The following is a 27,693-nucleotide window of genomic DNA, read 5'->3' as shown; positions in this document are numbered from 1 at the left end:
TTCTTTTGCATGTATGTTTAATATAAACAATAACAAAAGCAATATTATCAAACAAAACCATTATATAATAATAATAATAATAATAATAACGTTTAAAAAATGTATAAATATATAATAATAATTATTGCTGTCTACCAAACACACTCGTTTTAAAAAGCCGCTATCATCGTAGTTTAGCGCAATAATAATAATAATAAGTAGTAATAATAACAACTACATATACAATAACGTGATAATGGCGGTTTTTTCAGCATCCTTCTTATAATCTATTATTACATTTTATGATATAGTTGACGTGAATGATATGTTATAACTGGGTTACATATAAACGATCTAGGGAGGTTAAGAATTGAAAATGTGGCGAATTCTTATGGTACAGAACACCCTCTTTATACGGCAATCATCGATGGTATTCAATTTGGAAGACGGTCTAGATTCAAAAGAAGATTAACCCCGGTTGCACAACAGAATTTACGAAAGTCAAACGTCATCATTATCCCAGTTATTAATAATTCCCTAAATTATTACTGCTTAATCCGGCGCATTTTTATCTAAACTATATTATAGTTGCACGAATATCCTCTTTTTTTATCACCTAACCTAGGCAAGATCTAAGTACTATTGACAACTTTTACAGTAACTCTATTTGATTATCCTCAGCTAAATATTGACTCGATTTATTATTATTATTATTATTAGTTAGCTACTGCATTAAATTATTATTATTATGAACGATATATTTAAAGCCGGTCCTAATATAGTGATTTCGATGTCATTTGTCACTTTGATACATATAATGGGTCGCCACATTATGGCTTACCAGTTGAAATGGGTTTATAAGTGAATTTAGTTGTACTTACTTTTAAGTATAGCTAATTCCCTCTAAATAGTTATTTCTGCTTACCGTTTCATTTTTATTATTATTGTCTCGAAGTAAAAAAAATGAGGATTCACGTCTAAAAATCTAGAAAAATCTGTATATAAAAGAGTTACTGTATACCAAATTTCCACACGTTTAAAAATGTCTAAGAGCTTTTAGGGTTTTTAATACCAAAATTTGTTTTACTTTATAGAAAAACGCCTCGAATGGAATGTTTCGCTACAAATAACATACATACACGTAGGCTGGCAGTAAAAGTTCATTTAGAAAAGCACTTTAGTTTTATTTTTTCGCATATATATATATATATTGTCTCGCCAAAATAAAGTGGAGCATATTAGATTGAGTTAGTAAGTTGTTCTGGTATTAAAAACGCGAGGGTTTACATAGATTCCATTTGTTCAGTCAGTTCTAAAATAGGACTCTCTCTCAAGGGCAGTAAAGGGGGCCAAACGTTGCCGGTCTGTAGATTCGTTGGCATCGGTAAACTGGAAGGACCCTGGAAAAGGAACTTTATTAATTTAGTCATGTTTCGCATGATTTGTTTTTGATGGAATGAACTTGACACGGTCCTGATTTTAATGTCACAGCTGATGACGTTTTTGCTTGTCATAGCAATCCGGAAGACAATAAAGTAAATCATGCGAATTATTTTAAATATTTTTTATTGCAATTAATCTGGTGACAGGCTTAAGTAAAATTACTATTTTTAAATAAATTTAGCTTCAAATTATAAATAAATGCTTTGTTCTCAAAAATGAAATTGGATGCGGTCCTGATTTAAATGGCAGCTGTCAAAAGTCTTACTGATAGGTGACGTTAAACTCGTGGTTTATCTGTCAATGCCCAACGTCATCGAATTAGGACCGGATTAAGAAGAATTTAGTTTAATAATTTGAAAAATTATAGCCCTTCTGGTGTGAGGGTAAAAATTAAAGTAATGCGATATTCTATTATTACTTTCTGCTCTTTGTCACCCAATGTCTTATTGAAATTATAGTAGAAGCTCTTATGCGTGACCAGCATTTATAGTACAAATTTTAAAATTCTATTAATACCTATTTGCTTGTCATCATAGTTTCGTCGCGAAGTAAACCCGTACTATAGACCGTAGAACGTTTTAATCATGTTTGTAAAAAGTAAATTAAACATCTGTTATATATTAATTAAATACTTTGTGTACCAGGTTCTAAATGTTTTAATGTTTAAAGGATTAAGCTAAAAAGTAAATTTACTATTTACCAAGTTTATACGGGCCACAATTAAACCGGTTTAGTTCAGTTTAGCTTATAGTGCTTACATGTGGAATCCCTCCACCTTAAGATTAAACAACTGTTTACCATTGCCAGCCTAGGAATTTAAAAAAAAAATGGTTCAGCTGACCAGTTAATTTATTACTTGAAAAGTTCACTAGTTTAACAAGTGATGACAAAATAATTTCGGAAAAATTAACATAGCTAGCTTTAAAATATATGTTTATTTATTTTTTTAAAGCATTTGCACATTTGTGTTAGTAGCACTGGGAGTCAAATCGGTTGAGTGGTGACAGGTGTTTACAAGGTAATTTAAAGCTATTTAAAACGGGATCATCCAACATCCACTTATTTACGTCGATGCTAAAGCGGTTTACCCACTAAACCACGTGCATTGTAAACTTGGTAATTGTAAAAAAATCGAGTGGAGCTTACCAGATTGAAAGAGTGTAAAAATCCTATATTTGTGTTCTGTATAAAAAATAATAAAGGGCATCAGTCAGGGTTGCCGTTTGAGTACATTTGTACTATTTCTAATACATTTTCGACAACAAAGTACAAAAGCACATTTTATCATATATAGACCTAATTCTAGTACATTTTTTAATTTTAAACAGGACCAAGGGCGAAAGGCATACCAAAAGTTATAATACTCCTAATAAGTCTTATAATCTTTGGTCATACACATTGGTGACATCGGTCGATGTTCAGTCGCCCATCTTCTAGCCTGCTATACGCTGTTCCCGCGCATCGCGCGTTGTTCCCTCAACTCTACTCCGCCAATAACATGGACTCGCTGATGTCTGGGATTCCCCGTTCTTCTTTTTTATCGGTTTAGGTTTTGTTGTTTATTTTTCGCTTGGCTTATATTCGACAATCGTTGCCACTTATTCCCGCTGGTTGTGCGTGTGTACTTTTGTTTTAAAACAAGAAGAATATTTTAGCCAACGAGAAACATGGATAAGTAAGTACTCGTTTTTAAATATTTTGATTTGTAATCATAAAAATAAATTTATTTAGCATACTACACTACTCTGTAATGTCTTTTCATTTATAACCTTAGAGCATCGAAAGGCTTCAATGGCCTTTCGATGTTCTAAGTTTATAACAAATATTTTACTTAAAAATATTGTTCTAGCTGGGAATCAGAATTTAAATGGTGTATAAAATGTCTCAATAGTAATTATCCTTATTGCAAAATTTGCAATAAGCAAATAAAAGGAAATCGTTCCCATTTGAAGAGACATGACAAAAATGACCTACATATAAAAAATATGAAAATGGCGGTAACAACTGAACAACCTAGTATAGACAGAATTAAAAAAGGAGAACTGAAACTAGCAGCTTTTATAGGCGAACATGATATTTCATTTAAAACCATGGAACATTTACCCAGGTTAATAAAATATATTTGTCCAGATTTGGAAATTGCCGCTGGAATTTCTTGCAGCAGAACTAAAACTACCAAATTAGTTAATGAATGCAATGGTCCGTACGCTAAAAAACAAGTTGTTGCTGATTTAAATGAAAATTTTTATTTAATTATCATCGACGAAACCACTGATGTATCCACAAAAAAATGTTTAGCTATTCTGGTAAGGTATTTTAAAAACAAGACTGTGGATGCCTTCTTAGGACTCCTTGAGTTTGAGGATAATTCTACAGCTGTCTCAATCTACGAATGTTTTACAAATCACCTTATATCATCAGGAGTTAACATAGAAAATATGGCAGGTTTTGCAGCCGATAATTGTGCTACAATGATGGGACAATTTAATGGCGTTCAAGCTCTTTTAAAAAAAAGATTACCAAACTTAGTCGTTGTAGGATGTGATGTAGTTCGCATTCTTTTAATTTATGTTTATCTTATGCTTGTGCTAAAATACCAAAAGAACTAGACGAATTAATAAAAGATATTTATGCTCACTTTTCTCTCAGTTCAAAATGAATGAATGTTTTAAAAGAATTTCAAGCTTTTTGTGAGCTGAAACCACATAAAATTTTATGACTTTCTGAGACAAGGTGGTTGTCGCTACAACGAGTCTTAGAGCAGTATAATGCTCTCATATTATATTTTACCGAAACTTATGAAGAATCCTCCCCAAAAATGAACAACATATTATCAGCACTTAATAATAAAATTGCGAAAATGTATTTATCATTTCTATCTTATAGCCTCAAAATAATTAACGCAATTAATATCGAGCTCCAATCAGAAAAGCCCCGTTTACATCAATTGTTGCCCCGAATTTCTTCTGTTTATAAACAAGTCCTAACAAATTTTTTAAATTCAAATTACATTAACAGTACGCCTATTGACAGAATTCATATCAAAGATCCTGCTAATTTTTTGCCGTTAAAGGGAGTATATTTTGGGGTAAAAGTACAGGAAATTATTGAAAATAACCCAATAGATAAAAACGAATTACACAACTTTCGCTTAAGCTGTCTAAATTTTTACATAGAATAATGGCTTTCCAAATAAAATAAAGATTTCTTCTTAATAATGACTTATACACGAAATTAACTTGGATAGATCCACAAAATATTTTTTCCGATAAAAAAGCCCTTTCCATTATTCCCCTTGTAAAATATTTCCCTAATATGGTTCATACAGGCAAATATGAAGAAATTATTTTAAAGTGGCGGATGCTTTCACTTTCTGATGTGTCGTTGGAAAGATTAAAAAACACGGATATAGAGAACTTTGTAATTGAATCGGGCCTAATAAAAAACTCTCTAAATGAACCTATGTTTCCTCCTCTGTATTCTTTTTTTTTTTTAATATATTGTGTTTACCGTATGGGAGCACTGCGGCTGAAAGAATATTTTCAAGTCTTAACCTAATTAAAAGAAAAAATAGAAATTTTTTAGAAACAGCGACAATCTACTTTTAACCAAAGAGGTTATTAGAAACACAACTTGTTGGGAGTGGCAACCTCCTGCCGAATTAAGGAATTATAAATATACTTAATTATACATATATAATATTATTCTAAGTATAAATAAGTAAAGGCCAATTTTACAAGTTCCAGTAAACGCCAAACTGAAGATTAGATTAACGTTGTTGACATTTATATCATTAGATATACGTTAGTATAATGTCAAACTAATCTTCAGTTTGGTGTTTACTCGAACTTGTAAAATTGGCCCTTAGTAGATACTAGATTTAGTTTTTGTCAATTATTAAATAATTAAAAAGGATTTAGAGATTTAAGTTTATATTTTTATTTTTATAATAAAAAGAAATAAAAATACTTTAAAAAACATAGCTGTTTAATTCTGTCAGTGCAAAAAGGGGATTTTCTACGAGAAACGAATAACATTTCACCTTATCGTAAATTTTAGTACAATCTAGTACATTTAATTGCTTTTGGTTAATACATTTCAAAAAGTCGGTGCGGCAACACAGGCATCAGTACCCAACGAGAACGTAGTAAAGTGATCCTATGCTGCAGTTGTCAGCATAGGTTGTTGGTTGTAAAGCAAAAACGCCCACAAAAAGATGTATAGCAGGATTTGAGGATGAACGTTAATCCCACTGACATAGAGTCTGGTTTATCCTTAGGTATACCAAGCAAAAATGGAATTGTAAGCATCAGGTCAAAAAAAAAAATAGAGACAATTACAGTGTTAAAGTACAAAAGACCGTGGAACATAGAATTATATCAGAGTATAACCTTATAGACAATGAGATTTTGCCCATTTGTATAGTGTTGCAAGTTAATAGTAAGCACTTATGGAGTTTTTACAAAAACACAGAATCAACATTGTCCTGTGTCTAAGGAATATGGAATTCGAAGATGTTTGTGTAGTCGGTAGGGTCACTTGTTGAAAGAATGTAAAGGAAATAATGAATGTGCATCAGATCGGATCACATGATGTAAAAAACTGTAATGTGGCTAGTATCTATATAGTATACTAAATGTATTGTGTTACATTAAATGAATTGAAGAGATTCAAAAAAATAAGTACATCAGATAGCGACTAGACTTAAATGTTGTATTTATTATAACACTAGTAAGTCATATTTACTTGAATTGCAAGAGTTATCTTAATAACAAAGATAATATTGTCTTTTGTTTGGTTGCTGTTTGGTGAACTGTCTATATTTGTGTTCTGTGACATTAAGTATTTGTGTCAGTCTTGTATCATTCACCTCAGAATGGAGATGCCTAATTTATAGGTTGTTTTGAAGATTATTTAGAACAAGTTAATGATTTTGTCCTCTTTAGCATAACAAGTTTATAAATGTAATTTTTTTGAGTCCATTGAAAACTTTAAATGCAAATTTCTCGAAAAGGGTTAATCGTAGAGATATTTTTTAAGAATACCTTTTTGAAGCAAAACTGCTTGCAAAGTGCAAATGTTAAATTATGCTCAGCCTAAAAGAGTAACGAAGTTTGGAAAAAAATCAAAATGTTGCTGGTGGTGCCCTCCATGACATAATTTTAAAAAAGGTTAATTTTAAGTTTTACCATATAAAACAAAAAACATTTTTTTAAAAAGGAAGAATAAAATCATATTAAGTTTATCGCCCTGGCTGTTTTTGAAATTCGTACTAAGAAAATTTAACTTAACCACATTTTTCAGGACGAATCTGCTGTTTACATTTATGGGGCACCTTGTATATAGAGTGAATTATATATATTTAATTATTTATGTGGTATGAGGTGCCACCACAAGGCGTTTTTAGTACTATGGTATATTAATAATAATATTTTGTACTATTTGTTACCCAATTTTATATTGAAGTTCTACTAAAAAGTCAGCTTGTGAACGCTATCGACGATAGAATCAGGACCGCCATTAGCTGTTACTTTTTATATAAGAACAACATAATTGATTTGATATATTTCAAAAAAATTTAATTTAAATTGATATGGGGGGAAAATACGGTCCTGATTTTAATGTCAGTTGTCAAAAATCTTTCCGACAGCTGACTTTAAACACGTTGTTTATTTGTCAACATCAGCTTGCCTAAGGCCACTGACATTAGAATCAGGACCTTATTAAGAAGAATTAACCTAAAAATAGGAATTTTTGTTTTTTTTTTAAATTAAAATGTATTTCCTAGCCACACAGTCAGTTGAAAAAAGCGATTACAAGCAAAATTAAAACAACAAACTAAAAAAAAAACAATATATTAACCACGGCAAGTTATACATATTGCGCTTAAAACTGGCTCAAACGCAAGCAAATCCTAATGTCGGTTGGTGCACTATAAATAGTATAAAACGTATAAAATATTGAAAACTATAATGAAACACTAAAACACTAATAATACTTTTGCTGAATCGTGCTATTGCGGTAATAAAATAAAAATATGGTAGCTCAAAAAGCCCCTTATAATGTCTACCTACAACACTTTCCACTCTTAGAAATATAATGATATGTGCCAGTTATACTACAAACAAGCATTAATAAACCAGCTAAAGAGTCTAAAAGAAAACACAAACAAAAAAGAAACACGCTTATAAAACTAAGCATATTAAAACACACTACAATCGTTGCAGTACCTGATTCCACGCGTTGCTCGGTTTCTGCCACGAGGGCTTCGCCCCCGTCTCCGTCGTAATTTGACAAGAACTCTGCATGTTGGAAGACAAAGCGGAGGAGGAAGTCCAGCAACTCGTTTCCGCGACCACGCCCTCCTCAACCAACGACTGAAACGCCAAAAGATCTTTATTCTCGTGATCCGAGAGGGGCAACGGGGGCAACACCACCGGCTGCTGCTGAGCAATCTTATAACTCGCCTGTCGTAACATGTGCCGCCGTGACATGTGCGCATGCCCGTCCGCGGGCGTCGTAGCCGATTGTTTTTGTAAAATTTGCCGTTTCTGTTGCAACAGCCGGTGCTGCATCGCCGTTTGAAGCTGTACAGGCGGTTCCGAGTAGCTGAAGCTGTCTGGCAAGCTGATCTTTTTCGCGGGTAAGCCGCTACAGCGCGGTTGCATGTACTGGTAGTGCTGCTTCTGCCGGTTCGATAGCTCTTCCGGCGGTTCTCTCGCTTGGTACTGGCTCTGGAGCCTAAGGGCCTCCCGTTGCACCAGCCCCATGTCTAACACCCCCTTGGCCTTGTAGCATTCGTTCAGTTTTTGGGAATTGAAGGCTAACGGAGGGTCGGCGGCTTGCTGAGCCACCAGCCCGTCACTAGCACGTCTCCCCTCCCGAAAATCTACCGGGGATCTATTTAGGTTTCTAGCGGTTTTAAAACTAGACATGTGTACGAGCGGGTTGTGTTTGTGCATCACCGATCTAGGAACTATGGAATACTTGTTAGTGCCGGTGAGGGCGTTCGAGCTGGTCAAGGTGGGCTCTGGCTGTTTGTCCGTGGAGGTGCAGCTCGGGAGACTACTGGCAAGCTCGTTCGACTCGGATAACGGATACTCGAGACTCTCGAAGTTACTATCACAACTCAAGTTCTGGCTAAGGCTTTTGGAGGCATTGAAATTGTTTACTACACCGCTTGAGGAGCTGGAGGAGGCGTAGCTCAACCGGGGACCTCCGTGAGTGGTCGCCAACGGCTCCTCCAGGTCGGTTTCCACTCCCTCGTCCGTTGAACTCGAGTATTGCATGTGGATTTCGCTACCTTTGAAGCCGCTGTAAACGAAATAGATATTTTATAAATGTGGTCCATAGAAAATGATAAAAAAGAGATTGTAGACATGTTCGGTATACAAATAAATAAATTATAACGCTCAGGTCAAGGGAAAATGAGATTTTTATTACAGTCGTTCTTTTAACGTCAAAAAACTGAAAAGACTTGTTTGTTTATTTTGCTTTTGTTGCCGAGTTAAATACATTTCCGAACTTTGTGAAAAAAACATCATATTATACACACCCGGTACTGCTATTAAACCGATCCAGGCTGCCCTTGACCTCCGGCACCTCGAAGGGTTGCATGTTTAACACCAGAGGGTAGCACCCGCCTCCCGTATCGCTTTTCGTAAATTCCTTAAAGGGCGAGGTGTCCGTTGAACTGCTGGGCACCGCTGACATTTGTAACGTGGACATCAGCCTGGTGGCCTCGGTGCACATACTGAAGGTGGTCGTGGAGGCCGCCTGATTTAAAATCTTGAGGGCGTCCTCGCTGTTGGTGGCGGCCAACAGTCTGGCAGCGTCGATCCCGTGAATTGGCGACGAGGTGACCGGCCTACTGGAGCTAGTGACTGACCCCATGTTGATTTTGCTGTTGCTGGCCGTGGGGGCGATCGTAGAGTGCTGCAGGAGACGTCTGCAGTCCTCCGTGGTGCTCGCCCTTCCTGTTTACATCAATAAAAATTAGTAAAAGTGCTCTGAAAGAGAAGAGTTTTGTGTGGGGGGTCATGCTTCAACGGTTGTCAACTTTTACCTATTTTTCTCATCGCTTGTTCGGCTACGTTCGATGGTCTTCTACGCTGCACTTCTCTGACCCCAGTTTGAGTTTCGCCACCGACCAGTTGGCTCCTCACTTTTTCCAACAGTAAATAATAGATTGCGGCATGGTGGTCATAGCAACCCAAACGAATCGACTAATCGCCAAAAATACCATTACATTATTGGTCCTCTGAGCCGGATTTTACGTGAAAACGTGACTTACCTCCCTGGTTTTGGAACTATCGACTCCTAAGCTCTGCATCAGTCTGAGAATCTGCTCGTTAGGGTGCGTGTTCGATGTGAAGATTGTTGGCGGTAATACTGGCAACACGCCCATTTGGATCCATCGGTGTTTCTTGATCTGTTGGATGGTGAATCGCTTGTTCGGTTCGAGGACCAGCATTTTTCTTATAAGCGATTCGCAGTCTGCAAGGATTTTTAATTATTTAGATACGGTCCTGACTCTATGAAATTTTTTACAAGCCCAACTGGACATTTTGATTAACTGTCAATGTCATTTTGTCTTACGCCAGTCAAGACAGCAACAAGATGAATTTTATCTAAATATTGAAACCAAATAAACAAATTGCGATGCAGGAGTTAAGGTTAAAGTTTTGGTTGTTTTAAATATAATTTTAAAAAATTAGTGCTGATTCTAATGCACGCTCTTAATAAATATACCTGCGCTGCCAATCCAATGAAAAATAAATGACCACTACTAGGTGGCCGCCATCTTGCGTTCTTGTGTCACTCTGACAGATTACAGTGGTGCCAATTGTAGGAAAATGAAACAATTAAAGTTTTTGTGAGGTTATGTTAACACCAACGAAATAAAAAGTAGGAGTACTGTGCGCATCCAATTTTAGACGGATATATGGCCGCCATTTGTATGGTCTGTTACAGCTGATCAGGATCTGTTTTTGGCAATTAATTTTGTTTGTTTTGCATTAGAGCAGTTGAGGTTATTCATTTTGTTCTTTTTGTTTACAAATCGAAATTTCAATATATTTTTTTATATTGGGTGCATGTTAGTTTTTTTATATTTTGTTAAATTTATATATGACAGGAAAAACATTTCATTGCAATGTCCCAGCACTAGTCCATACAAATGGCGGCCGTCGTCATTAGACAATCGGCGCAAGTCTTGGCCCATTCTACCCTTTCTGTATTTTTATGGGGTAGATGCAGGCACTTAAAAATAAGTGTTTGGACAATATCCTCCTGCAAAGTCATAGTTTAAGGATATAAATTTAAGACACCTTCGTTATTATTTATAAGTGAAAAAGTGCACGACACTGCACGAGTCACGACTTTTTATACTTCACTTCATGACAGATCTCACCTGTCAAACGTCAGCGTCATCAACTCCATTTCCTTTATTTAAATAATAATATATCGTTTGTTGGCAACACTGAAAATCAAATTAGCAATCCAGGTATATTTATTCTTAGACAAGATAAAAAGACACTCTTTTTATTTATTAAATTCGTGTTCAAATGTCACTCTTCAAAAATCAGACAGCTGACAGCTGACGTTGGACCCGTTGATTAACTGTCAACGTCACTTTGCTCAATACCAATGACACTAGAATCAGGGCCGCAATAAGGTAAAATCGATAATTTGAAAAAAAAACTGTAATTAATATAATTTGGTGAAAACTTAAAGTGCTATTATTTTGAAATAAATTTAAGCCAGTATTGCTAAAATAAGTCTCGACGTCAAGTGCCAAAGTGACATTGACAGTTTAAAAAAAAAAAATAAACGTTAGGCGCCATCTTGTGGCGACGGCTCAGGGTACGTTAAACCGACTACAATAACCTCTCGAATTTCAAAAAAAAAAATAATTAAAAAATAAAATAAAATTAAACGTCCGTGCTGGCTGAATAAACACGAGGGCGACGCGTCTGTGCCTATTTCTAACGTCGCTATTTACTTTTGGATATTTTCCAGTTACGCATTGGAAATGTACGTTTTATTAATCCGCGACATATAAATATTTCAGAAATTCCGGTAATCCGGCCAAAAACAAAAAAAAAAAACGGGTTTGCTGGGGATTTCCATGCGATATATGAACGCGAATACAGTTGAGATAAAAAAATAGAGTAACGTAATGATTTTTAAACCATCCTAACCTCAAAAAGCCGCTTAAGGTTGAACCTACCTTGGCTCATAAAATAAGGAATTCTGAAACGGCCGGACAGAACCCGGTCCCGTAGGGCCTGTAGGGAGCATCCGTCGAAGGGTAGGGCTCCGCAAACCAGCACGTACAGGACCACCCCGAGACTCTAAAATTAAAAAAAAAACATTAAAAAAACTCTGCCGCCATGCTTTATTAAGCCTATAAGAAAAAGCTAGGTTAGGAAATTTCGTGGGCACCATCGTTGCCAGATTGTGTAACTAATTAAGTTTAGTGTTTTCATAATAAAACTTACCCATATATCGATCTCTGGCCCCACATACTTTTTGCCCTCGAATACTTCGGGGGCGGCGTACGGGGGGCTGCCGCACCACGTGGACAACTGCCCCCCGGGGGTGTAGTAATTTGAAAAACCAAAGTCAGCTATCTTAATATTATTATTGGAATCTAGTAAAAGATTTTCAGCCTGAAAGACAAAAAAAAAACAGCGTCTTTGAACGAATTTGTGGCCTGCAAGGAAGTTTTAATTCAAATTCCTCCGTGATTTGAAAAGTTTGTTAAAGGAGGAATAGGAGACGGGTGTGGGTGGAAAGGAACTATTTGAATTCAGGTGAATTACCTTTAAATCTCGATGTACTATGTTACGATTATGGCAGTATTCAACAGCAGATAAAATTTGCCAAAACTTAATTCTAGCTTGTTCCTCACTCATACGTCCATACCGCGCTATGTAATCTAAAGTAATAAAAAATATATATTTAGTACAGGAAAAGTTTTCTTTATTATTATATAAAAACTAAATTTGGCAACTATAGCATTCATTTTTAATTTAGCGTGCCATCTTAAGCGAACATCTTAAAGATTCTCATGTAGCGTATAAAAATCTCAAGGGCGTGCGTCTATCGAATCGAGGGCACTTTAATCAATGATCCCAGTGTATGACGTCACTCTGTGATGAAAGTCTAATTTATCTATCAAAAAAAAATCTTTTATTTAGGTTTTATCGCAGGTTGACCGACCGCAAATCTTGCTGACGCATTTTTCTGAAGGCACACACATTAATCTCCAAATGACGTCCGCGTAAATTATAACAGACGGCCAAGAAGGATGTTCTTAGAATGTGTTTTGTGTCAATAATTTCGCGTTTATTGTTCGTCGTGCACGCTGACGTCAATCACCGCGGGTACCTGATTGACCCCACTTGAGATTTATCTCCCTGAGAAATTTCTTTGTGATGCGAACAAAATTGCGCGAATAGACCTACTCACCAAAAATTTCGCCCTGGCTCGCATACTCGGACACTAAATAAATCATATTTTTGGTTTCCATAACCTGAAACAAATATAGATTAATATAAAAATGGTTTCATAAGATTGTAGGTATATAATTCTTATATAGGCTAGTTTGCGTTATTTATTACTTTTTGCCTGTGCCTCGTAACGAACTGTCGGAGGCCATCTTGAATTTTCCCGAGTTGTCATGACAACGCGCCATAGGCGAAGCTCTGTTCGGTGACGTAATGGTGCACTTATTAAACAACTCTTAAACACTTAATACTGTTTATTATATTAACTTAAATTATTAACGCATTAGAGGTTGATCCGATAATCGCAGAAGAAAATATCTATAAATATTTACGAACTTTTTGGCGGCATATCAAACTGTCGGCGGCCATATTGAATTTGCCCTAGTTGTCATGACAACGCGCCATAGGCAGGGCTCAATTTGACAATTCAGTGACTTACGTGACTATTAATTGAAATTATTAATGCATTAAGGGTTGATCCGTCAATTGTAATCGCCCGAGAAATCATTTGTAAATATTTATGACCTGATAATACCTGAGGGCCTTTTTTCTTGTTGTTTTTCCTAGAAATTCTCAGATGGAGGACTGGAAGAATGACTTTATCAATTGCCTTAAAATATTTTTATCTCGTCCAGGCACTTGAAACAGAAAGAGAGAGGTAGATCGAAAAAATGTACAAATAAAGATTGTATCAACTTCCTGGAATTAGTAAAAAAATTATTTCTTCCAGGCAGTTGAGATGGAAAGAGATCAAAAGACAATAGAAAATCTAAATAAGATTCGTTTCCTAAAAAATTGATTCAATCAACTGCCTGGTAATTGTAAAATACTTCTTCTATCTCTTTCAAATACATGAAACCTAAGAGCTGATAGGCCTAAGAGTGATTGTTTCTCTATCTCTGAGAAACTTCAGAGAGAATTAGAAAAGTGATTCCAGCAACTGCTTTATTAACAAAATATTTCTATCCGTTTCAAGCAATTAAACTTAAAAAAGGAGACGTCAGCCTAGAAAGGTCTGAACGACGTCTTCATAACAGATAGAGTGAAAATGATATATCAACTTCCTGGAATTAGTATAATTTTTTTATCTCTTCCAGGCAGTTCCAAACACAAATATCCGAGTAAGATTCGTCTCCTGGGAAATTCAAGAAGAACAGAAAACTTATTTCGTAAACCATCAACTTGTTTGAAATCAATAAAATATTATCTATCACTATCTCGTACAGGACTTGAATCAGAGAGAGAGAGAGGACTGCCTGGAAATTATAAAAAAACTTCTATCTCTTTCAGGCACATGTTCGTAGTTGCCATGACAACGCGTAGGCGGAGCCCAGTTTGCAGCGGCCATCTTGCATTCGTCCTAGTTGTCATGACAACTCCTGGGCACCGTTTTATAGTTAAATAATCATAAGCAACAAAAGTGAGGTTATAATGTGGTTCTTCTAGATGACTAAATTTACTACTACTACGAAATAAAATCTCTTATAAACTTGACATTAAACATATAGAAAAAAAATGCCAGTAGGTGGTACTTTTACGCAAGACCGGTCTCATCTAATAAACGAAATTCCTACGGCACATAAGAAATCTTGCACTTAATTAAAAGGCGTCCGTCGTTACCTTCAACTTGATCGTGCGATGACGCCAACGACGGCCGCCGGTGACGTCACGGCGTCGCCTGGAAACGACGACGACGACCGTCTCGGATGCGACGTTGCCGCTACGTGTTGCAGCGTCGTTTTTTAAATTGAATAATTATCCTTTTCTGGTTTTGAGGTTTGATGAGCCCAAGAGACGAAATTACGGGTTTGAATTATTAAGTGGGGCGGCATTAGATTGTTTGTCGAGGAGTTCCTTTAAATGAAATTTGAACTCTTAATTAATTATCTACTTTTTGTCACTCCCCTGTATGAATCTGGCAGCGGCCATCTTGAATTCTTAGTAGTTGTCTGTGGGCGGAGCTAAGTTTGACAGTGCCTATCACCATGTGTGTCATTTATTTAGTTTTCGCAATACCGGGGTTAATTGACAAGTATTATGAGGGTAATTTTTATTATTTTAATAAATTGTATTAAGCTATCAGCGGCCATCTTAAGGTTGCAGGCAAGTGCAACATAAAAACATTGTTCAATATATAACGTGTATAAGTCATGCCAATAAAACAAAAACCTTTTGTAATTTCAGATAATTGCTATTGAACCGAAAAAAAAACGAAAGACAATAATATTAAATTAACGTTATAGGAAATTCGCGTAAATTAAGTATACTACTACTCGTATAATTAGTTGTTTTTTCGAGAATCAAAATTTATATTAGTTGTTTTAAGCGAACGCGTAACGTAATTAGATTTTTTTTCGTATATTTAATTACCCGCACACCGACGTGACGGCTCTATTAAATATGCGCCCAAAGTCATATGGCACAATAACATTAATTATGAAATCCGACAGGTGTAATTGAGGCGCATCCTCTCGAATTAGCGCTCAAACAAGCCGGAATTGTGGCATCATGTGCGAGTGATGTCTGCAGGGTAAAATTTCCATTAGTAATGGGCTCAAGGCCCGGTCTAATCTGGCACGGACGGATTGAGGTTAAGTTTTTATTGCAATTTCGGAGGTTATATAGTGTTAAACTTACCTGATAGAGTTTTATAATATGAGGATGATCCAGTCTTTTCATTATGTCTACTTCTCTATACACTTTTTGTAGATTGCTTGCGTCTAGTTGGGACTTGTCTATTATTTTTATAGCGACCTGAAACATTAAAGGAAAATATTTTAATAAACTTTTTGTTCTGCCCCCGTATGTCTGGTTTGTGGGCGGAGCTTATTTATTTTAAGAATGGTTGTTGGTCCATCTTGGATTTCATGTCAACTTTTAGGAACGTCATCACGTGATCGGTTGCTTATAAGGGCATAAGAGATCACGTGATACGAAAATAGTGATAGTGATAATGTTTTTATGCACTTTAATATTTTTCCGTTTTCCTCTGCCCGGGGCATTTTCCGAGTGTTTCCACGTAAGTAAACAAGTTCAGCTAGATTCGGGTTATTTTATTTCGGTCCTATTGCTTCCTTTTTCTTAGATTTCGTATTATCCGAGAGCGGTTTACGTAAGTGAAATTTAGAAAATATTGTGGGTAAAACATAATTTTTCACGATTTCCAGAAAAATTGTTTAAAAAAAAGTCGATCTATAGGAGCGAATTTTTTGCGATTATGTGCGCCTTTATCGAATAGAAAGTCATCGGCGATTGATAAATTTTTCAGATAAATTATATTTTATTACAATAATAATTTATTATAGGGAAAAGACGGATTGACGTCAATGAGCGTGAACCGCAATAAAAGTTTGACGTAAAGGTTTTGCAATTTTTTTTTTCGTTAACGAGCAAATATTTAATGGTCGGGCGTAAACAAAGAATTATTATGACGGTTAATAAATATTACTACAATTACAGTGAAATATATTATTGTCACTTATCGGCTGTTTAAAACAACTTAAAATTTGTCAACGTACTTATGAATACGTCAAACGCCATAGTTGTCATCCGTCTTAATTGTCACTACTGTCAAAATGTATATTATGTGCCCCTGAATGCGATAGCAAAAATCAGAGTGACAAAACTAATAAGAACTCGGCTAATAAGAGAGCTATGATTATTTTAATTTAATAGGATGCAAAGAAATTCCTGAAAAAAGGACCAGGCTCAGACAAAAACATTAAAATATTCCAGGAATTGCTTGGAAGAAGTAGAAATGGCGATTTCAATTGCCTGGAATGAAATATTTATTTCAAACACCTGGAATATCAAGAATCGTCTTGGAAACACTATTTTAACATAGAATTGTATAGAAAGTCAAATATTACTAGCAAAGGTGCTTAAAATCTTGGACTTCTGGTTTGGTCTGTTTATTTACAAAAGCAAAAATTATAAATTGGATTTCTGAAAAACACATTCCAGGGAGATGCCTGGAAAAAATTTTTATTTCAGAAACTGAATTTTTAAATTTACATGCCAATCTAATATTTGCAATTTTTCCAGAATTTTTAACCTATTTTAAAAAGAGTAATATAATTTAATGGGAAAAAGACATATCTTATGGAAAATCTCTCTGGAAAATATTTACTAACAAAAGACAATTTAATCTCGATAGAACGATTTTTGGACTAATTTTTTATTTTTTTCCAAGCATTTGACGTCGACATTTTTTTCAGAGTTTCAGAGAATGGAATGCTATCAATTTGAAAGAATTTTATGTCCTTCGGACACTTTAGTAAATGTAGATTTTTTCACAAATTTTAAATTACCCTCCTTGTATATTATTTGCCTTATTTCCTTTTGCAAATTACATTTAAATAATTGAAGTAGAATTGTGCAACCTTATTAACGAATCATGTCGGTGATTTTACTGGCATTTTACCTTAATAAAATTATCGACGTTCTACTTGTTCTACACTAGTATACTGCATTTTTTAGGCTATTATTAACTTCTAAACCTTCGTTCATAAATTCAAATTTCTTAAATAAAAAAAAAACATCAACCTTCTAATAGATGAAAGAGTCTCGTTGGAACGAACTCAAAGATATCCTGGGTAAAATCTGCCTAATAGTTTTTATGGATGACATATTAATATTTTCTACCTCTTTGCAAGAGCACATTTCAAATTTAAAAGCTGTTTTCCAAAAACTTAAGGAAAACAACCTTAAAATACAGCTTGATACATGCGAATTTCTCTGCAAATTTGTAGAATTTTTAGGGCATGTCATCACGCCCGAAGGTGTAAAACCCAATCCAAAAAAGTAGCAGCTATTCAAAAATTTCCACTGCCAAAAACATCTCGCGATATTAAGTCATTAAAAATTTTGCACATTTAACAAAACCATTAACAAATTGTGTAAATAAAAATAAAAAAGTTGAACGTACCCCTCAATTTATTCAATGCTTCTAAATGTGCAAAAACGTGCTAATGAATGACGCTGGTCGCAGACGCTGGATCAGTGGAATTTTGTCTCAAGGCCCTATTTTGCAATGATTTGCCCATTGCATATGCTTCACGCACCCTAAATCCCGCAGAAACAAACTATAGCACCATAGAAAAAGAGCTTTTAGCTATAGTATGGGCTATCAAATATTTCCGCCCCTATCTTTATGGTACCCGATTTAAAATTGTCACAGATCACAAGCCTCTACAATGGCTATTTTCTGTTAAAGAGCCTAATTCTAAACTTATTCGTTGGCGACTAAAACTCCAAGAATATGATTATGAGATTATTTATAAAAAAGGAAAACAAAATTCTAACGCCGATTCTCTATGACGATATTCCCTAATTTTGACCCAGAGGAAATTCCCCAACTATCAACTGAAGAACTTGACGACATCCTTAACATTCTCTCTGAAAAACGAAAAAGTCAAAAAATCAATATAATCTCAGATATAATAATACGACCAGCAGATAAAATACTACCACCCCCTGAAACCGACCTAGAAACTAAACATTCAAGTGCTGAAAATCCTATTATTGGAGCCCTTATGTGCAAAAAGCTTTAAATATATACAAAAATCAAATTATATTTAGGTACTCCAATAATAATAAAATTAGAGTCCAAAACGAATTTATCTTTGATAAACAAAGAACTATTATATTTTTGAAAAATGATCAGAGATCTTCTTCAATCTCTGTCAGATCATTAAAGAACACTTTACGCCCAAAGCTACATATTGTTTGCACTTTATAAATAAATCTCTCGCACCCATTATAATTAATATTTTTCAAAAATTATTCATTTAAACTCTACATATCTAATACCCTTTTAGAAGATATAACTGACGTAGAAGAGCAACAACTGAAGATTAAATATTATCACGAAACCAAAACATCCCATCATAGAGGTATTCAAGAAAATATAATTTCACTTAAGAAAAATTGTTATTGGCCAAATTTAGAAAATTACGTCAAAACATATGTAAATCTTTGTGAAATTTGTCAAAAAACCAAATATGAAAGGCACCCTAATAAACTAGTTTTCAAACCCACCCCTATCGGTTATGAACCCTTTGATTATATCTATTTAGATGTGTATAAGACCCACAATAATTACTTTCTAACAGTAATTGATAGCTTTTCTAAATTAGGACAGGCATACCCTCTTTTATCCCCTACAGGTGTTGAAATAGCAAACAAACTTATAAGTGACTTTCACCACTATGGACTACCCCGGAAAATTACCACAGATAACGGTACATCTTTTAAAAACGAAATTATTCAAATTATCAGAGGCAAATTAGACTACAAAAATCCTCTAGAACTTTCAAACGAAGAAAATCTTTCCCAGTATATGCAAGAACATGCAGAAAACATAAAAATAATTAGTCAAGAATTTCACGAGAAATTGAATGCAAAACAACAATCTTCCTTAGACAAATTAAATAAAAACCGTACCGAGGTAGACATTCTAGGTCCTAATAAACCACTATTCACGAAAACCTTTCCACAGAAATCAAAAGTCAAAGAATCTGATAAATATAAAAAAGTAATGAAACCTGTAGTAGCGAAAGAAAATGTAGTAACCACACAAAACAGGAAAATCCATAAAAACCTATTAAAACCACAACGTCTTCTTGTTTCAGATGAAACAAATCATCCCACTTCTGGCCCTCCTACACATCGCTACGAACTTAAAAAAATCCTATACTACCAACAGCTCTAGGAAAGACTTACATAGCTACTACCAAACATACAGTCCATTTTCACATAAACCTAACCGAAATAGAAAATCCCCTATATAATAATTGAGATACAAAACATCTTAATTCAGGTAAACAAATCCATTTTTAGTACCCAACAAACAGAAAGCTTTTCAATCCTTACTTCTTATAAATTTAATCAAACTTACGAATATCTGCAGACAGTTCTAAGAAATACTAAAATTTTTCACAAATCTAATCGAGCAAAAAGAGGACTACTTAACATAGTAGGTAAAGTTGATAAATGCCTCTTTGGTATTCTAGATTCAGACGATGAAATTCGTAATTACTTCGAAACACTGACAAAAAATCAAGAAATCTTAAATATAAATTTTAATAAAGAACAGTCAATCCTGTCTACTGTTACACAAGAACTTGCTAAAAATTTAGAGAAAATACATTTATTTGAAAAAGAGCAACTAGATTTGTCGAATGCTCTGTTTATGTCTTTAATTCTAGACAATATAATGTTAAAATTAAATACCTTAAATTCCATAATTACCAATATTGAAAATGCAATCTCCTTTGCTCATGTAAATAAAATGCATAACTCGATTCTTAACCCTAATCAATAAATATTTATAATAAATTGTTTTTCCCAACCATTATATCCTTTACAAACTCTACCCCATACCTATTGGAAACAAAACCATTCTTATATCCAATCCCTATACCCTGCTCACGCAAAAAGACTACTGGACCACGAAAGAAGAATGTCCGCAACTAGAAGACCTTTTTATCTGCAAACAAACCACCCTAACGAAAGATGAACGTTGTCTCTTTGGGCTGCTAACAACCTCACATAACAGATGCACATTAACTAGCATTAACTTCCAAAGAAGTACCATCCAACGCCTAAATGGAAATCAAATCCTGGTAATTCGTGTGAACGAGATAGTTGCCCAGGACGAATGTCAACAAGGACTATACAAAGTTCTTGAGTCCAGCTCTGTAGAGATAGGTAACCAAACTTACGAAGGTGAAAGCACATCACAGTTCCAATATGTGCTAGAATTACCCAACTTTTCGTATATACCAAGCAGCAACAACATCTCAAAACTGACCTTGGAAGCAGTAAATTTAGACGAATTGAAGACAGCCCGAAGAATTTTGTCAACAATTCGGTTACACCCTATCGAAACACCCGAAAAATTGGCCCACCTTTGGATCGCTCCACTCTCATCAATTACCGCCCTTGTAGAAACCTCTTCTACAAGAACGCTCCTATGGACCAACCCTTAGAAGAGAGTTGGAAAAACCAGCCCTTGCAGCCCTTATTTTCCGAACTTAAGGAGGGAGGAGTTATGTGATGCAACCAGGCCAATAACCCCGATGATCGGACAATCCTACTTATTCATATAATATTATTTCATTATTATTGTATCGCAAAATAAGCATTTATAAGTAATATTAGTTCCCATAATTAGTTTTTTACTTTTACTTATCTTTTAATTTTCGAGTAGTAAAGATCGTAGTTAAATAGATAGTCAACCCTTTTCCATTCCTGGCGTCAGTCGTTCGTGTAGGTGTCTCAGAGGTTCCTGGTTTTGCAAAAACATTGCCGAAGCCCGGAAAATCGTCAGTATTAACTGTTTGCTGAGACAGTAACCAAGGCAAGAAGACCCCAGTTGCGAAGACAAAAATCGTAAGTGAGTTTTCCTTTCCATTCCCATTATTTTTATATTTTACCTTATACAATTGTTGTGTGTATTAAAAAAAAAAATACTAAAAGTGCGAAATAATTCGTTTACACTAGTTCAATTTTTAAATTACATTTTATATTTTTCATCTTAATTTTAATAAATTTAATGTCACATTCTGAAATTGACGTTAACACTCTTATAGAAAATCTTTCAAATATTACGTTAAATCCTTTAAATTCAAATATGTGTACTCTTACAGCAGCGAAAGAGATTGCTCGTAACTCCGAAGGACGAAACTAAATCAAAACCGTTCGAGTTTCGGATATAATCAATGTGATAAAATCGATATCGAACCAACTATACTATAATATATACCATAGCTGTCAATTGTCTTAACTGTCAAATGTCATTCAAATAAGTTGACGTCATATACTTCCTCCATACTGGCCGTGGCCGAGTCTTGTCGATCGTACCAGCTCTATTGCATAGAGAAATGAATATTAATTATACTTTTAATTACTCTATGCTCTATAGATAAAGGATTCCGGAAGCGTTTAACAATGGACCCAACGAAACATGTTTTACGAAAAGTGATTTTTAACCTAAAAAACTAGAAACCGAATAACCCCATTGAAAAAACGTCGTACTGCGAGATGTTTTCTAGCGTTTTTCAGCGCTGACCCATTTTCCAGCTGTGCGGTTGTTTTCGCCCAGGCTCGTTCCTCAGGAAACAGGTGACAAAGCGAACGTAATTGGATTAAAATTGTCATTTCAGAGTCAACTTTTCTCGCGCTAGAAAATTCCAAGCAGATTTACGATGTGTATATAATAATGAATCAAACAAGGGGAGAGCTAAAAAAAAATGCGGCCTTCCGCCCCGTAAAAGTGGTTTTCAAATCAATCGAATGAAACAATAGAATTTCTTCGTAATCGTATCGTACATAAGTAATTGGCTTGATCGCTGTAAATCTGTTTAGTCGAATTTATCTATACGACCTTTTATAGAGGATTGACGTCAGTGTTGACGCAAAACACTGGCGGGGTTTTAAATAAATGTTACAGTTGGATTCACATTTTTTTTATTCTCTCTCTTCGTGGGCTTTTCAAAACCTTAATTAGGCTCATGGTTGATTGTTTCTGTTACAATACGGAAATGGACAATTAAGAACGTTTTATTTATTACTTTATATATTTATGGATAATATAGCAAAAACTTCTAGTGCGGCCCTGTCCGGTCCGGTTTCATGACAAGTGACAGTTAACACATTGATTAACGGTCACTTGTCACTTTTATGACTTTTGAAAGTGCACAGTGACGGACTGGTAAGAACATTGGAATATGCTTACGAACCATTTAGTTCAACTGTCATTTCTACGTCAACTTGAAAAAAATTACTATACTCAATTTATATTATAGGTTGCCTATATTTTATTTACAAATACTACGACTATGTTTGTGTGATAAATTAATGCGGTTATAATGACAATATATTTACGTCATGCAATTAAATATATATATATATGACCTAATTTGGGGCGCACTGATAATAATATTTAGTGTTTATTTTAAATATAAGCGGAATAATAATATTATTTTAAAGATCCGGGTGAATGCTACTTAATGGTCGAGTTTCGGTGCTTGCTTTAAGTTTGAATGGCCCGCCAAAAGTGCAACATAAGCGGGTAAATTTAGAGCGGTTCCGACGTTGCCAGAGCGAATTTTATATACGTGTGGTATATATTTACTGTGCCATATAATAAAAATAAACTGGAAATCGACACGATTAAAGTAAAAATAGTAAAAGGTCGATATTAATAGTCAGATAACGAAAATAATAACAACCATTTTAGTAATATACACAAACAGCGGACCGATTTAGATATAGCGAAGTGCGTCAATCCCGATTGGGTTAAAATTAAATAATCGATCTTCGAGATCAGGATTTCGGCGAATTTTATCAAATTTAATGCCGATCTTTGAACAACGAACGATGGAAAGGTACATTAAGGAGCGCGTGTTTACCCAAATTGTTATCAGATAGTGTGAAAATTAAAAAAATAATATTTCGTCACTTAATGAGGCGTCATCGAGGTTCAGTGGCAAAAAAACATACCGGGTTCATTGAAAACGGTTTTAATCGTAAATATATATAAAGCGGTAGGAGCCATTCAAAAGATGCAAGAAATCCGCCGAAAATTCGCTCGATTTGAACCGGTGCCAAGAGTATAAAATCAGACGTGAGAAAAGTCGGCGCTTGATTGAAACTTTTGAATTTTATTTTATGGCCAACCGGTGGCAAATAACCAGAAATTAAACTTGAAAAAATCATCATAATCATGTGGCAACCTTGCATATTCGAAACTGACATTAGTGACAAATGACATTAATGACGTTTGACAGGTGTCAATCAAGATGACATCTGGCAGATAGACCCTAAGTTTTGAGGTTACATTATTTTAAATGTCAAAATAATGTGGTTATATACCGGATTTATTTTTGCCACAAATTAAATATGGGTTATATTTAATTTAAGTACTTACACATCAAAATGAAAATATTTCAGTTGCGACCCTGTGTTGTTCAAAACGTCTTCGCAGTGACAGCTGACATAATCAATGTGTTAACTGTCACTTGTCAGACTGGTAATGACGATTTTGGACAGGGACACAATAAGAATTATTAAAATGTAAATATATTTTAAAAATATACAGTATGGTGCTTCTAGGAAAATAAGTAGTAATTTGGGAATGTGGCAGAATGTTTAAGAAACACACAATCAAAGTATTTTTGATGGATATGGCATTTTCAGTTAAACCGAGGTATATATCCACTTTGTTCATTTCATTTTATTTAAGGGCCAATTAACCAAAAATTAAATAGAAAAACTGTAATATTCATGTGGCAACGTTGTATATACGAAACTGACATTAGTGACGTTAGAAACTGACGTTTGTGACTGTACTAGTTAGACGTTTGACAGATGTCAATCGGGGTGACCTCAATCAGACAGTGTGATTGGACCATAAACAAAAATGTACTCAACTGCCTGGAAAAAGATTAAAAATTAACTCGATGCTCTGGAAAAAAATCAAACATTGTTTCAGAACGTGTGTACTAACGTGAGAGAAAGATACTTAATGCTCAAGATAACCACTTACTTCCAAAGTTCAAAATAAACCCAACTTAAGTCCAAAATATCAAAAACTACTTGAGTAATTCTCATGAAATAAAAAACTTAATATTCATTAAAAAATACTGTATAAATGCTGTTCTAGATCCAATACGGTTTATGCTATAATTTATGAACTTACGAGCATTCTGTGGTATAGTATCCAATGCTGAAGGTTTCATTCACTTCAAAGTCCAAAATATTAAAAACTAGTTGAAGCATTATCATGAAACTAAAAGCATAACGTTGAGAAAAGTATATTGAACAAATGATGTTTAGGGTCTGAAATTGTCCAGGCAATATTTATTGAAATATCGGACTCTTTATGGAGGAGTATACAAAAATGGTGTTTGAGGTAACGACTAAATTTAAAGTCCAAAATTTCAAAAACTAGTTTAAGCATTATCATGAAACTGAAAGCATAATGTTCAGAAAAGTATGCTGTAAAATGCTCTTTAGCTTGTAGAATTGCCCCAGCAATGTTTTTTTAAATTTTTACGAAGTAACATCGAAAAATGATATTTGATGCTTGACGTAACCACTCTCTTCATTTTACGGCTAATAACTGATGGCAAACAACCAAAAATTAAATTTAAAAAATCGTAATATTCATGTGGCAACGTTGCACATTCGAAACTGATGTTAATGACAGATTAGTTAGACGTTGGATGTCAATCAGGGTGTCATCTGTCAAACAAACCAATTTGTTTTATTACATAGTTATTTTAAAAGTCAAAATAATTTAATTGCAAATCAATAAAAATGACATTTTAACACACCTTAATTATTAAAATATTTCATAATACATCATTATCAAATATTTCAAAACATACATAATTAAAATATTTCAAGTGCGACCCTGTGTTGTTTCGAATATTACCGCAATGACAGTTGACAGATAATCAATGCGTTAACTGTCACTTGTCCCCTGGTCCGACCGGACATGGCGATTTAGCACAGAGGTGTACTAAGAATTTTTGAGTTTAGTTCAGGGAGTTATTAATAAATTTTTTTTTTGATTTTAGAGCGATGAAGAGGGAGAAGGTGGTTCATGTAGAGAAATTATAAATTGGAAATGTGGTACCAGGACTGGGTGATTCGGAAACACATAATTAAACAATTTTAATGTTTTTAGCATATTTGCCTCTACGGGAAATAGATATCCGTTTCGTCAATTTAAACGAAACACCTTATATATTATTACATTTTTAGATTTTTCGTGAAAATCAACTTAATTTAATGTATAATAATGTCCAAACTTCCGCGAAGGCCATGAATTAGAAAAAAAAATCAAGGTCTTTGCCATGCTTTGTCCTATATAAAGCATGACAGTTGCTGTAGGATTCAGTTTATATATTTTGTCCAATATCTTACCCTGCCATGTTGCCAAATTTTTGAATATTTCTTCATAATCCATGTTACCAACAATCACCCTGTATAGGACAAAATAGATTTTTTCAGGGGTTTATGTAGGTATATGTATGTTGTAATAGTAGTAAAGATTTAGTACACAGCGAGAACATTGAAGAAAGTACGTGAAGTTTATTTGAAACACTATTATATATCTCCAATAATAGTCCAAAGTAAACATGTTTAAAAATCGAAAGGTTGAGACTTACCTCAGTTTTAGTAACCCGATGTCTCGCCAATTTGACGACGGCAAAGTTACCCTTGCCGATGGTCCGTTCAATATCGTAAAATCCGACCCTGACGGGGTTCTTGACCATTTTCTCACGCTCGCCCATTGTCACCATTACCAAAGTAACTTGCCCGGATTGGGGGGGTTAAATTTGCCCCAATGTTTTCTTATCGGTTGCCGAAAAACCGACGCTTCCGATGACTGAAAGTACCCCGCGAAATTACCGAGTGAACCGGATCCGACCGTATCGGCTCGCGACGATCATGTTATCGCACGTATTTGTGTCATAATTTCGGGGGACCCTTTGGACCACGGAAATACCGCACCAACCAACGACGGGATTACGATCGCGAGAGATTGTGAACGAATGTGTGTGTTTGCCGTGCCGTTTTTGCGAGCGAGTCATTATAGAACGCGCGCCTCCTAGATACGACGATAAGCACCAAGATATTTTAGTACGGTCAAATTAGGGATTTACTTAGTCGGGTTTACAGTATCTAATATGGCGGATGGGCGCCATCTTTAATCGGAAATACAGGATAAGTCCCGTAACTTAAACGGTTGTGCCGGTTATCGTTCCATAAATATACAATTTCTGACATTTGGTTTGGTTATGAAACGCGGTTCCTGAAAATTTGATTGCAAATTGATTGGCAATTAATTGCAAAATTTATGTCAAAGTCAAATAAACCTAAAATGGTCCAAGTATTCTTCTATAGTGTAGTAGCCTTTTACAACTTACAACAAACAACTTCTTTCTTACCTCTCTCCTAAATAACTTGTCTTACGAAGGGACCGTGGAAGATGCTTAAATATTTTTTTACTTTCGTAAAAGATTGATTTTTTGGTTAAGAAAGTAGTCGGAATTGGTAAATTTATAAATATATGAGAACCAAGTATTATTAACATTTTCCGATTGGATAGTAATAGAATTTTCTTGGAGTATAGAGAGTTTTCTTATGCATCAAGCAAACAGTCTCCAGTATAAATAAAGATAGAAGAGCCAAGATTTTCTGCATAATAAAGTGAGCTTTGCAAGACTCATGATGCTTAAGAAGATACCTATAACACAAAAATGAAATTTATTTCCATTTCAATTGTTGTTCCATTTCAAACCGATATTTTCAGGAACCGTAAAAATACCGCTTCTAACCGACAATTTACCAAGGTTAGGTTAAGGAACTTACCCATAATTAAAATCAAAGACAGTCTTGGGAGACCTTTACAATTCCGATTTACCTTCTTTCTGTCTCTCGCACTTGTCATATGTCCGATTGTCAAATTCAAAATGGCAGATGGACGCCATTTTGGAAATAAAATTAAAATTAAAGGCAGTCATCCCAAAATCCCAAGTAACATAGTCCAATTGCCACTTCTTCATGTTGCATAATTTGTTATTATAAGAGCGAATAAGCTCGTATGGAAAGGCTCTCGTTTTCGGGATTTCTCATCGAACATCGAGACCTGTGCCGAAGAACCCGGCTAATAATTACAAATATTCATTTCTTTTTTTTTTGGGACAAGGACGCCTTAAAAGTAAGAAAAAACGAGAGGAAT

General features: G+C 34.8%; 1 protein-coding gene across 1 annotated transcript; it reads right to left on the bottom strand.

Annotated features, from left to right (window-relative positions):
- Positions 1-26,520, bottom strand: LOC126737439 (serine/threonine-protein kinase SIK2). The gene is made up of 11 exons (XM_050442343.1): positions 26,117-26,520; positions 15,573-15,689; positions 12,898-12,961; positions 12,249-12,364; positions 11,925-12,095; positions 11,654-11,777; positions 9,716-9,918; positions 9,488-9,647; positions 8,978-9,398; positions 7,653-8,736; positions 1-1,379 (listed from the first exon to the last, which is right to left on the bottom strand). Exons 1-11 carry the CDS (start codon positions 26,249-26,251, stop codon positions 1,263-1,265), a joined length of 2,712 nt encoding a protein of 903 aa, XP_050298300.1. The 5' UTR covers positions 26,252-26,520; the 3' UTR covers positions 1-1,262.
- Positions 26,521-27,693: the final 1,173 nt, after the last annotated feature.

This window comes from Anthonomus grandis, chromosome 6 (genome assembly GCF_022605725.1).
Source record: "Anthonomus grandis grandis chromosome 6, icAntGran1.3, whole genome shotgun sequence".
In the NCBI taxonomy this organism is placed as follows: Eukaryota; Metazoa; Arthropoda; class Insecta; order Coleoptera; family Curculionidae; genus Anthonomus; species Anthonomus grandis.
Note: the sequence above shows the minus strand (reverse complement) of the source record. Positions and strands in the feature narration are given on the sequence as shown.